Source organism: Scyliorhinus torazame, chromosome 16, assembly GCF_047496885.1.
Source record: "Scyliorhinus torazame isolate Kashiwa2021f chromosome 16, sScyTor2.1, whole genome shotgun sequence".
NCBI classification, from domain to species: Eukaryota; Metazoa; Chordata; class Chondrichthyes; order Carcharhiniformes; family Scyliorhinidae; genus Scyliorhinus; species Scyliorhinus torazame.
This window is the reverse complement of record NC_092722.1, coordinates 34,438,733-34,451,755: the sequence shown is the minus strand read 5'-3', so window position 1 is coordinate 34,451,755 and position 13,023 is coordinate 34,438,733. Positions and strand designations below refer to the sequence as shown.

Below are 13,023 nucleotides of genomic sequence, written 5' to 3'. Positions count from 1 at the left end.
TACAAAGTTCCACCACCGTGTGAATGGAATTCAGCCGGCGAGTCCTCCCGACCACCCGTGGCGCTATTGGGCTCGCCTCCTCCCCTCCCCCCATCCCCTACGGCGCATGCTCGGTGCGGCTTGGTCCCAGCGGAGAGGGTCGGTGGCCTAACGTCACTGCCCGCGGGTACGTCATCACGCCCAATCCCCCCCCCCCCCCCCCCCACGCGCGGGTCATTGCCCGCGAGGATGGTGTCGCGGCTGCGCTTTTTCCCGGGGATCGCGGCCCAGGAGGCGGCAGCAGCGGTTGTGAGAGAGCCGCTGGACGGGCGGTCTCTCTGAATGATCGACGGCCTCTGTCGGGCAGTTGGCCTCATTCCGTCAGAATCCAATGGAGCGGTAAGTGGCCGGATCTCCATCATTTTATCAAAGTTGGTCAGTGCTGAGCTGTACAGAATAATAATGTTGTGCAGCACTGGATAATAGTGCTCCAATATTGTGCAGTCTCGGTTGATACTGTCCCATAATCACAGCACTGCATTATCTTCAAAGAATAATGCTTAGCTCGATACTGCATCGCCCTAAATAATGCTTGACATCCAAGTCACACTGAATAATAATGCCTTAAATAATATCACAGTGCATCAAGTAATACTCCACTCACCTGAATAATAATGCTGCAGTGTCCTGAATAATATTGCCCTAAATGATGGTACTACACTGTCCTGAATGGTAATGTTTTAAATTATAATACTATATATCACCTGAATAATAATGTGTCTTGAATAATACTGATTGAATTGTCCTGAATAATACTGACTGAATTGTCCTGAATAATACTGATTGAATTGCCTTGAATAATACTGATTGAATTGCCCTGAATAATAATGCCGTGTCTAATAATCTTGCAGTGCATTGAGCTGTCACTGTGGTGAATAGTCCTGAATCCTCCTCTTGTTTCAGTCCCCTTGCTGCCATCAAAATCCTCCAAAGCCCACCCGAGTGGCTCACGGAGATTATCTCCCTCCTCTGCATTGAGCTAGGCATAATTCTCAGTGGTTTCAATCTCCATCTTACCTCGTGTCCTTTTTCTTCTGATTTCATTACTGTCCAGCTTTTCTCCCTTGGGATAAACTCTTTTATCCTTTGACATGACAAACCCCCTTGGCATTGCCCCCACTCTTACTTTCTAAATTGTATTCAAGGGCATCAGCAGCCCTTGCTAGTCTCATCTCTCCAACACACACCACTGCTTCAGCTGTTGATCTGCTTACCTGCTCCCTCACTGCCACCATCAATGGTGACCTTGTCCAGTACATCAAAGCTTACTCCCTCCCACCTCAGTTGTTCATCCTTGTGTGGTTCCCATCTTTGCCCTCCAATATCCAATCTTGCGCAAGTCTGGCATACCAACCGGTTTAACCACTCATTGTTGGATCACACAGATATGATCGTTTCCCTCCTTTGCCACTCACATTTATGAGATGATCCTGGAGAGAAAGGATAACCCCACCATTGTTACTTTACTGTCAGCTGTCTCCTTAAACCTAAGGGGCTAATATCAAATCAGAAAATGCTGGAAGTACTCAGCAGATGATGTAGCAACTGTGGAGTGAGAAACAGAGTTAACGTTTCAGATTGACGACCTTCCATAAGCATACATGTGATATTTCTGTGTACTGCAATATAATTCAAGACATATCATTCAAACAGTTCAGTATTATTTGGGGAGATCCAATATTATTATTCAGGATATTACTGTATTTTTGTTATTCAGTTGAGTGAAGTGTTCTTACAAATGACAGCCCAAGCTTCCCTTTCGTCTCCAAGCTCCTTTAACATGTTGTTGCTTCTCAAATCCATAACAATCTTTCGCTTTTGTGTAACACCATGTTTGAATGTCTCCAGTAACAGCACTGAAACATCCCTAATCAGGGGTACAAATAAAATACTTCTTTACTGTGACTACGGTGCACTATCCTTCTCGTACAGCTTTTGACATGGCCGGCTGCACAAACCTCAGTGCCTCTCCTCTATGTTGTCTGGCTGTGTGAAGCTGCTCTTGCTTGGTTTGTTTGTTATCTTTCTAATTATACTTACAGTATCTCCAGCCACGCTACCCTGCTACTTCTCAAACCCTCTTCAAGGGTCTATTCTTGACCTGCTTTCCTTATCTACACACTACCTCTTAGTAACATAATCTAAAGATATGGAGTCAGGTCCCACACACACACTGCTGACACTCAGCTCTACCTCAATCTTGTCCCTCCACTGCCTCTGCTACCTGACTGTTTGTTCGGCATCTAGTATTGGCTACGTGGTTAAATGTTGCAGAGCCTGAAACCATCATCTTAGGCCTCTGTCACAAGCTCCATTCGCTTGCCCCCGATTCCACCTTCTCCTCCCTTGCCACTGCTGTCTGATGTTGAACCTAACTGTTTGCAACCCCGGCGTCCTATTTGACCCCAAGCTGAGCATTGCACACCAGAATCTTTTCAGCGAAAACACCTCTAAGGCAGAATCCTGTGCTCTGTTGAATAATGCTGCCGATGCAGTGTAGTGAGTAATAATAGTGCTGTATTGAATATTACATAGAACATACAGTGCAGAAGGAGGCCATCTGGCCCATCGAGTCTGCACTGTCCCACCTAAGCCCTCACTTCCATCCTATCCCCGTAACCCAATAACCCCTCCTAACCTTTTTTGGACACTAAAGGCAATTTAGCATGGCCAATCCACCTAACCTGCATGTCTTTGGACTATGGGAGGAAACCAGAGCACCCGGAGGAAACCCACGCAGACACAGGGAGAACGTGCAGCCTCCGAGACTGACCCAGCGGGGAATTGAACCTGGGAACCTGGCGCTGTGAAGCCACAGTGCTAGCCACTTGTGCTACCGTGCTGCCCATTACTATGTTGCTGAGCCAAATGCAACTATTGTTGCCTGATTGGGGGTGATGTGCTGAATTATATTTTGCTGCATTGAATAACAAAACTGTGTGAATGTTTATGCATTATAGTTCACAGAATATACAATACCATTCTGATATTGGATCGCATTTAGTTAGTGGGTTCTCGGTGTGCAGTGTAAAAGCAAAATTTAGCATCAGAATCATGAAGGACTTTGAACCAGCAGTGTCGGGACTGCTGTTTAGCACAGGCCACTAGAGTCTGTCACAAATGAACATTGAAGCCACTGGCCACCATCAGGCAGCTGCTGAATGCAGGTAGGAAATCCCAAGCTGCAGTTGTCAGTGTTAAGACCCGGTTTAATTAGTGGGTCATTTGTTGTGATAATTTTAATCCATCTTTGTGGTAGTGACTGTCCTTCCAATCTGTGGAAAATATCACATGGAAGACCATAAGATCTGGAATAGAATAGATTCAGAACAATTGAGCATTTGGGAGAGGGGCAAAGATCAATAGTTTACTTCAAAATTCTTCAGACCTGAATGAATCCATCTGTTCAAGTGACTTTATTAGTATTGCAATCTGACTTCTGTTATAGAATTGCTTCTGAGACGAAATGAAGTTGACCCTAACTTCCATGTAACCACAGGAAAGGATGGCATTTACTATAAAAATAATTTTACAATATTTTTTAAAGGCACTGGGCTGAGGGTTTCAAATAATTATCGCAGAAAATTCTGGTCTAGCCCAATTCCTGACCACGGATCTATTGAAGCAAATAATATAAGGAGAAGTGAGATGAGCTTATGAGAGAGAAGGGAACAGAGGGTTACAACTGTAGATTTCATCATAGAACTTATCATAGAATTTACAGTGCAGAAGAAGGGTTATAGTTCACAGAATATACAATACCATTCTGATATTGGATAGCATTTAGTTAGTGGGTTCTCGGTGTGCAGTGTAAAAGCAAAATTTAGCATCAGAATCATGAAGGACTTTGAACCAGCAGTGTCGGGACTGCTGTTTCGCACAGGCCACTAGAGTCTGTCACGAATGAACATTGAAGCCACTGACCACCATCAGGCCCATCGAGTCTGCACCGGCTCTTGGAAAGAGCACCCTACCCAAGGTCAACACCTCCACCCTATCCCTATAACACAGCAATCCCACCCGACACTAAGGGCAATTTTGGACACTAAGGCAATTTATCATGGCCAATCCACCTAACCTGCACATCTTTGGACTGTGGGAGGAAACCGGAGCACCCGGAGGAAACCCACGCAATAGATCGTCATAGAATTTACAGTGCAGAAAAGATTTAGATGAGTAAAGATGGAGGAGGTTGAAATATAGCATAAACACCAGCATGGGCTGGTTGGGCTGAATGGCTTGTTTCTTCTGTACCCTATGTACTGTATCTTGTGTACCTGGTTCCTATCTGGATTAAACCTACTTTCTGTAGATATGATTTCTGAGTCAAACTTTTTATATCACATTTATAACAGTCAAAATTACAGCCCTGAAATTAGGTAACACTGATAGACAGATAACCTACCTGCGTTCTCTATTTTCTGGGCAGTTTCAAACCAGGTTTCTGGCATCCCTGCACACAATGCTCGCAGCTCAGGACTGATACTGAGAGTCCACTCTACCCACCCAACCCATTTACAGCTACCCCGTTGCCAGTTTCCTGCTGCGGCCCACCTGGCCCCTTTCCACAACAGTCGTGAGCAGGATCTTGAGCTGAGTGCTCGACCCTCGCAGCCACCCAGTTGGTACCTTGGGATTATACTCCAGCCTGGTTGTACATCCCCATAAATAGTGGTGAGTCTTGAACCCTCCAATTGGGGCTGCGCACACCCGCACATTGCACCCTTGACCTGTGACCTCCTGACAGCCCTCCTACTCCTAACCTCCTTCCAGTGCATTCTCTCTTCATGCAGATTTCCCAGTACTAACCTGACACTTAGCTTGTATTCTATACTAGGTGTAGTATTAACCCTTTTGAGAGCCCTAACAAAGCAAGATGCTATTTTCACTTCCAATCTAAAGATAGTCTTTTTTAAATCTTTAAAAACATAGAGACATAGAAAGTAGGAGCAGAAGTAGGCAATTTGGCCCTTTGAGCCTGCACCCCCATTCAGTATGATCATGGCCAATCCTCTCTCTCAATACCATACTCCAGCACTCCCTCCATGCCCCTTGACATGTTTAGAGTCCAGAAATCTATTTCCTTCTTAAACATATTCAGTGACTTGGCCTCCACGGCCTTGGGTGGTAGAAAATGCCACAGGTTCACCACCTTCTGAGTGAAGAGGTTTCTCCTCATCTCAGTCCTAAATGCCAACCCTGTATCCTGACACTGTGACCCCTTGTTCTAAATCATCCTGCATCCAGTCTTTCCAGCTCTTGTCAGAGGTTTATATGTTTCAATGAGTTCCCCTCTCATTTTTCTGAACTCCAGTGACTACAGGTCCATTCTTGCTATATCCGCATGCTTGTTTTCAGTGACTGGTGTGCAAGGACACCCAGGTCCCTATATACGTTAATATTTCCCAATCTATCACCAAAATAATACTGTTTCTCTGTCTGAAATGGATAACATCATACTTATCCATGTTGTACTGCATCTGCCATGTATTTATCCACTCACTCAACTTATCTAAATCACTTAACATCTTCCTCACCACTCACATTTCCACCAAGTTTGCGTGGTCAGCAAACTTGGAAATATAATTTTTGGTTTCCTCGTCCAAATCATTGATGTATATTGTGACTAGCTGGGGCCCAAGCACTGATTCCTGTGGAACCCCACTAGTCACTGCCTTCCAGGACCCATTTATTCTTCCTCTCTGTTTCCTGTCTGCTCACCAATTCTCAGTCCATGCCAACATATTACTCCCAATCTCATGCATTTTAATTTTACACACTGACCTCTTATACCTCTTATGTTTCTTCTCACATCAGTATGATTAACTGGGTCACCAACTCAAGGGGAGCAGCAAAGGTGCTGTTTCCTATATCGTAACATTTATTATATTTCCAAAGGACTTCTTTTGGCTATAAGGCAATTTATGGTGTCCCTTGTACAGGACTATCTTTTCCATTTGCACATTGGTTAACTCATTCTCAGCTGTACCGTTTTCTCCATTCTAAAACCATTTTCTCTGAAAGAAACTGGCTGATGTATCAAAATAACTCCGTGAATCACATCGGCTCCTTGAAATCAGTTAGAGCATTATTTTTTTGAGCAACTCCGCAGTAATGGCAATAGAGGAGTGATTGCTTCTCATAAACATCACTCAACATTGCATTAATATAGGAAGCTTTTAAATGACAACCATTATGCTGACAATCCCACTCCTGTGAGATGATGGCACGGTAGCACAGTGGTTAGCACTGTTGCTTCACAGCGCCAGGCACCCGGGTTCAATTCCTGGCTTGGGTCACTGTCTGTGCGGAGTCTGCACGTTCTCCCCGTGTCTGCGTAGGTTTCCTCCGGGTGCTCCGGTTTCCTCCCACAGTCGAAAAGATGTGTGAGTTAGGTGGATTGGTCACGCTAAATTGCCCTATAGTGTCCAAACGTTAGGTGGGGTTACGGGGATAGGGTGGGGAGTCTCCCCACGTCTGGTGGAGAGACTCCATTGTTCGCATTTAAAAGCCAGTTGCAGCTGGCATACTTTTAAAAAGAAACATTTTATCAAAGGCATTTTAAATGTACACATAATCACAAAATTACAAAAGCCGACCGCGGCAACAGGTAACAAATTCCACCCCTCCACTCAGCTTGCAGCCACCTCGGCTCCTGCCTCCATTTTTCAACTCCTCCCTCCCCCCACCCCCACCCAAACAAAAAAACAACAACCCTCCCACCCTCAGTGACTCAATACCACTTCAAGAAGTCAATAAACAACTTCCACCTCAAGGTGAATCCCCGTTCGCCCCTCGAATGGCGAACTTGATCTTTTCCAAGTGCAGTAACTCTGACAAATCACTCGCCGGCATTCAGAACTTAAAAGCCATTTGCAGCCAGTATTCTTAAACCGGTCACAGCCGTTGAGCGTTTTCCCCGTAATCGGGAACGCCGCGACCGTTCGCTCTGCAACCCTCCCGTGGGTCGCAACCCGCTGTTTGAAAAACCCTGTTCTAAGGACCTGGTCTGCTTTCTCAACAAATAATGATCCAGTTTCTTTTCAAGAGAGCCCTTTGATTGGGATTAACCATTCCTGGCACTTGTGCGCTAAAAATTCTAATCTTGGTCAAGGCTTGATTTTATAACTCTGAGCTCACTGTACAAGATATATAGCTGATAAGAGCAGCACAGCGGCGCTGTGGTTAGCACTGCGGTCTCACGGTGCTGAGGTCCCAGGTTCGATCCTGGCTCTGGGTCACTGTCCATGTGGAGTTTGCACCTCCCCATGTTTGCATGGGGTTTGCCCCCACAACCAAAGATGTGCAGGGTAGGTGGATTGACCATGCTAAATTGCCTCTTAATTGGAAAAAATGAATTGGGTACTCTAAATTTTATAAAAAAGATATATAGCTGATCTACCTAAGCAATAGTCATATCCTTCATTGAGGTCCTGAATCATATGATCTTCAAGTCTTTTCTCCTGTATCCTCAATCATTATTAAGACATGAACCCTATCTTCTCTCCTGAACAATTTCCAGTCTATCAGTATCCCTTTTGGGGTAACGGTGACCTACCTGTTCCCATAATCGGCTTTGCCAGCAAGAGATTCAACATCAATGAACTTGCTTTGACTTGTTAATCCAATGCCCATGAGATTCTGGGAAGTTGCTGATTTGGTTTTACTGATAACAGCCTCCTTGTTGATTTAGATAGCAGCTCCCAAGAATAGCAAACACTCCATTTCATCCAAAGGTGATAAATATTTGAGAGGTTTTTTGTGCGAAAGGTTCTGACTAACATATCGGGAAAGAGCTACAGACTGAAAGCTAATTTTGAACGGGCATAGACCCTTGTTTTAGAAATCATGAGCAAGGCGATATCATCTTATTGCCTGGCATCTATGAGCCTATGTTTGATTTATGTGTCTGGCTGCCTCTTGGCTAATTTACATTGCATTAGTTAATGCTGCTCACACAAGCTACTGTTGTAAGGAGATAAATCAAAACAAGCAACAGACATGAAATCAGGAATATCTAGTAATTGAGTTCAGAGAGTAAATAATGGGAGCCATGTAGTAATGATCACCAAATGTAGCCAAAGGTACGCTTGCTGCAGTGGGCTGTTTGCAAAGAATCAGGCTATTTATTAGCATGAGAGAATCTTGCTTCCTGTTGTAACCTTCATTTTTCTTTTATCCCCTCCAGCTGAAAGCACTCCAGAGATTCAAGCATTTGCACAATGAATCTAGTGCGACTTGTTTGTCGCCACAAAACAGCCCTTGGCGTCGCGACCCTGTCCTTGTTTGCACTGATGCTGCTTTATTTGGCTAAATGCACCTCCGAGACTTTGAAATCCCCGGGGTTACCTCACGGGGTCAAAAGACGGAGCGACAGTCAAGGCCACAGTAGGAGCAAAGACCTCTCGGCTTTCCTTGTGCTGATGATCACCACCGGGCCCAAGTACACAGAGAGGAGAAGCATCATCAGGAGCACGTGGCTGGCCAACCGGGACCCGGAAATCATCCCTTACTTTGCCATCGGCACCAGTGGGCTTGCTGCGGAGGAAGTTCAGAATTTGGAGCAGGAGAATGCCCGGCACCATGATCTGCTGCTGCTCCCGGACTTGAGGGACTCCTATGAAAACCTTACCAATAAGATCCTTCACATGTACGCTTGGGTAGACCAAAATGTTGACTGTAAGTTTGTGCTGAAAGCAGATGATGACACTTTTGCAAGGTTAGATATCATTAAGGACGAACTGAAGGCAAAAGAGCCAAAGAAACTCTACTGGGGGTTCTTTTCTGGAAGAGGAAGAGTTAAGTCTGGTGGAAAATGGAAGGAGAGCACTTGGGTTCTGTGTGACTATTACTTACCCTATGCCCTGGGGGGTGGGTATGTCCTGTCTGCTGATTTGGTGCACTACATTCGAATTAACATTGATTATTTGAAGGTGTGGCAGAGTGAGGATGTCTCTTTGGGGGCCTGGCTGGCACCTGTAGACGTCAAACGCCTACACGACCCACGGTTTGATACAGAGTACAAGTCGCGCGGATGCAATAACAAGTACATTGTGACACACAAGCAGAGCATTGAGGATATGCTGGAAAAGCATCAGACACTCCAAAGAGAAGGGAAACTGTGCAAAGAAGAAATTAAAGCGAGACTGTCTTATATTTACGATTGGTATGTCCCACCATCCCAGTGCTGCCAACGAAAAGATGGCATACCCTGACACTACAGCATAGCGTCGGAGAAGAGGAGACCGTGAGATATGCATGGTGATTACAAAACTGAGACTATTAATGCAGGACGTTTCTCCTGCAAGGAGCTCCAGCATCGACACGGCACCTATTTCCAGTATTTTCGACAGTGCGTACGTCTTATCCACTTTACTTAATACAGAGTCTGCAAGTTTGCAAGTTGGAGAGGTTGTACCTTGAGTGGTTTTCCTCCAAAAAGCACAAAGTTGCTGTTTTCCCTGAGCAGAGTACGGATTGGCTCAATGTGGTGCCAAGGGCTCAATTCCTGGTTGTCTGCCATTATTAGACAGGTTTTACATTTTGGTCACCCTTTTTCTTCCATTGGTTCCCTATGTGAGTTTTACGCCAAAGAAACACCTGGTGTTCCTAATCCTACCCAGTATGCCAACCTGAGTAGTGTTCGCAGATAGCTCCTTGGTTTTATAGTACCTCGTATTTGATTGCACAAGAGTTTAAAGTTCTGGGATTTGTGTAATTCCATTATAATGAAAGTAATTTTATTGTATTAATGTATATACGTATGTATCTGTGTGCCTGTGTTGTGCATAAGTGTGTATGTGTATAAATGTATAGGCTGCTTATGTAGGTAAAAGTCTTTAAAGTGGTTCTAAGCCATCTATTTCATCCAGCTTGCTCCGGTTTAACTGCCGCTAGTTAGAATTCTCCCTCACCTGTCCAGGCAGTAGGAAAAAACATTTTCTGAAGTTGAGTTGCAAAAAAAGCTTTTTAAAACAGAACTTGAGAATGTCTAGGAAGCATCTTATCTTCACAACCTTCTGCTGCCAAGCTAACCTTTTAAAGTAGTCACCCAGGTCCAGTTTTTGTTTAACAAATTGCGATACAGTATTTTAAAAAAATTCCTCCAACTAAATTTGCATGGAGATAGTTGGGCCTGTGACTGAAGTCCTGATGCTGACTGGTAACTGCTGATATTGTTGTGCTTTTCTCTTTAACTAGCTGCAGTCAGCCCATCTTTGAAGAACAGCTTTACTGGGCATTTGCGGGGTGGGGGGGAAGTAGTTTGGCTGGTTTAGCTTCAGGAGAGTGCATTACGTTGAGTTATCTTCTGCTGTCTGGGAACAGGAGAATCCACAGTGAGAACCCAGTACTTTTGCTGGGTTGATTTGTACTGCTTCTCAGCCTTTTGGCTAAGATAAAGCGTCAGATCAAGCCCAAGATGAGGTGCAATGCCTTTTCTTGTCAGCTTGGATCTTGTATGTCTCTCTTGTGGAGACCACAAATTGGTTTCAATTTGAATTGATTTTTGGAGCAAGCAGTGAGATGGTTAAGCTTACCCTGTCTACGCTGCGCATTGGATTTGCAACTTTAAGAGCCGGATAAAATTTATTTTTTTAAAAGATTTCTAACGCCTGGAGTCAAACAAATTTGGTTCAAGAATAGTTTGGGTGCTTTAGAAATTGCCATTATTGATTATTAACAGTGTTGAGTATATATTGAATACAAATACTGTAACAATCCTGGTGTATTGTATAATACATTACTGTTCTCAATAATCCTGGGAATATATTTTCCTCTAGTAATGGAAGTATAAAACATTCAGAGAAATTTCAAGTATGCATGTTTGACATTTTACCGTTCCACAGAAGCTTATTTGCAAGAAATTAAAAACCTTCCAAATTAAGAAAAGATACAGGTTTGTTACAGTACTGAGCATCATGTTAAAAGTAGTAATGATTTTTATAAGCAGTCTGATTTTGTGTAGAGGGACATTTTTTTCGAAGATGTCATTGCTTCTGGTTGATAACGGCAGATGAAAAGAATCAGTATCTGAGCTTGGGGAGGCAGTCGGAGCTAAGGTTATTTTTGTGTGTTTTTCTTTTAAATTGATGCCAATAATTATTGCGCTATTCCAACCCATTTCAGTTGTCCAGCCCAAGGGCATTGTTCATGGTGCTGCCTTCCAATTAGAATCAGACCCACCGCTACTTGTTTCAATCGGAATCCGAGTCTCGCATAGCAGGTGACCTTTGGGGCGGAGGGTTCCGTCACACACCAGCACCTTTTAATCAGTGACATGACAGACAGGGTCTGGTAAGTTGTATTACTCAGTAGCTAAGTATTAGGAAACATACCTTGTGTACTCTGAACACTGGACTGCACGCTTGCGTTCAGGCCTCTGATTAGTGACAATTTCAGGAGCACAGCTGCCACGAGGTGGGGAAAAAAAGCAGGTGACGACTCCATTTTGGGGAATGTATGGTTTTTCTTTTAAATCCAAAACTGTTGAGGAATTTTTGGTCGAATTTCCCACGACAAATCACATCCTTTGCCATTCATTGAGACCTTACCATTAAATTGGCCAGTTCCAAGGAGTAAGTTTTTATACTGGGACCAGAATGGAGAAATAATACGGAAACAAATGAATCACTGTATTTTCGAACCTTGGCCCAGCAAACATTTTGCCTGGACATAGATCTCGGCAGTGTGTACATTAGGATTGTTTGTTCCAAATATGAGTTTGCTCTTGCCCAATTTGAGACGGTCTTGTAAACCTGGACTTGAGTTCTTGCGCTTATGCTGGAAAAGTTAAACTGTCTGTGTACTTATTTAATTGAGTGAGGCACACTTGTGGTTGTTGATCCAGCTGATGGATTTGTACTGTGTACCTCTCTGAGTGCTGTATCATTCACTTTGCTGCCATTCCTGATGTTTCCTCTTACTGGACAATGCTTTATCGAGTAAACCATATGAATGAATGAACATGAAGTATTATTTATTTGTATTCTATGAAAGCAGCATATCATTCTGGTGATAAAGCCTAGTACAGGTTAATGATACTCAGTAATCCTTCCATCCAGAATGATTGTTAAAATGAATAACAAAACAGTCCCTCCTTCATCTAGGCCTGAGATGTGATGAATTAACTTTGCCATGGATGGAGTGTGCCTTCCTTCGGCATCTCCCATCAGTCATACCTCTGGGTGGCATCTTAGTGGGGTTTCCCCTTGTGGAAGAGTCTAGGACCAGAGGGCATAATCTCAGAGTAAAGGGTCACCCATTTAAGACTGAGATAAGGGGGTATTTCTTCTCTGAGGGTAGTGAATCTGTGGAATTCTTTACTGCAGAGAGCTGTAGAGGTTGGGTCAAGGCTGAGATAGACAGATTTTTAATCAGCCAGGGAATCGAGGGGTATGGGGATAAAACGGGAAATTGGAGTTGAGGATTATCACATCAGATCAGTCATGATCTCATTGAATGGTGGAGCAGACTCGATGGGCTGAATGGCCTACTGCTCCTCCTATGTCTTACGGTCTTATAAGGTTGCTCATCACACAGTTACACCTGGAGCTTGGTTTGCCACCCTGGTTTGGGTTTCATTAGCTCTCTGAGGATAGTTCAGTTTCTCAGGGCAAGATTTCAGGAGATCCGCTATTGGCAGATATTCTTCCAGTGCAACAAGTCTAATCAATAACGCAATTCATCCTCGCCTGTGTTCAAGTCCAGACTCTTGTAACTAACTGCTAAAACAAATCATTTCTACTATCAGTCACTCAGTTAAGTTCCAGTACTTGAAGCTTTATTTCCCTTTGTGGTATTGCTGGAATCTTTGAAAGTTACTTGTCAGCTGTAGAGTCACAATGTTGCATTTGTATCTGTGTCAATGTAGTGTAGAAGGTTGAAACTCTATATAACATGTAGACCTCAGCATTTTAGAGCACGAGATGGAATAATTGTGTATTTTTGAAATGTCCTTTTGCATTATTAATGCTATGCATTTAT

The 13,023-nt window shown here is 43.8% G+C and overlaps 1 protein-coding gene across 2 annotated transcripts; it reads left to right on the top strand.

The window, feature by feature from the left end:
• The first annotated feature begins 209 nt into the window (after positions 1 to 209).
• Positions 210 to 12,003, top strand: b3galt6 (UDP-Gal:betaGal beta 1,3-galactosyltransferase polypeptide 6). Of its 2 annotated transcripts, XM_072478234.1 has the most exons (3): positions 210 to 378; positions 3,000 to 3,206; positions 8,228 to 12,003. In XM_072478234.1, exon 3 carries the CDS (start codon positions 8,262 to 8,264, stop codon positions 9,252 to 9,254), a length of 993 nt encoding a protein of 330 aa, XP_072334335.1. In that variant the 5' UTR covers positions 210 to 378; positions 3,000 to 3,206; positions 8,228 to 8,261; the 3' UTR covers positions 9,255 to 12,003. The 2 variants fall into 2 exon arrangements, with proteins under 2 accessions (XP_072334335.1, XP_072334334.1); XM_072478233.1 differs by lacking the exon at positions 3,000 to 3,206.
• The last annotated feature ends 1,020 nt before the right edge of the window (positions 12,004 to 13,023 follow it).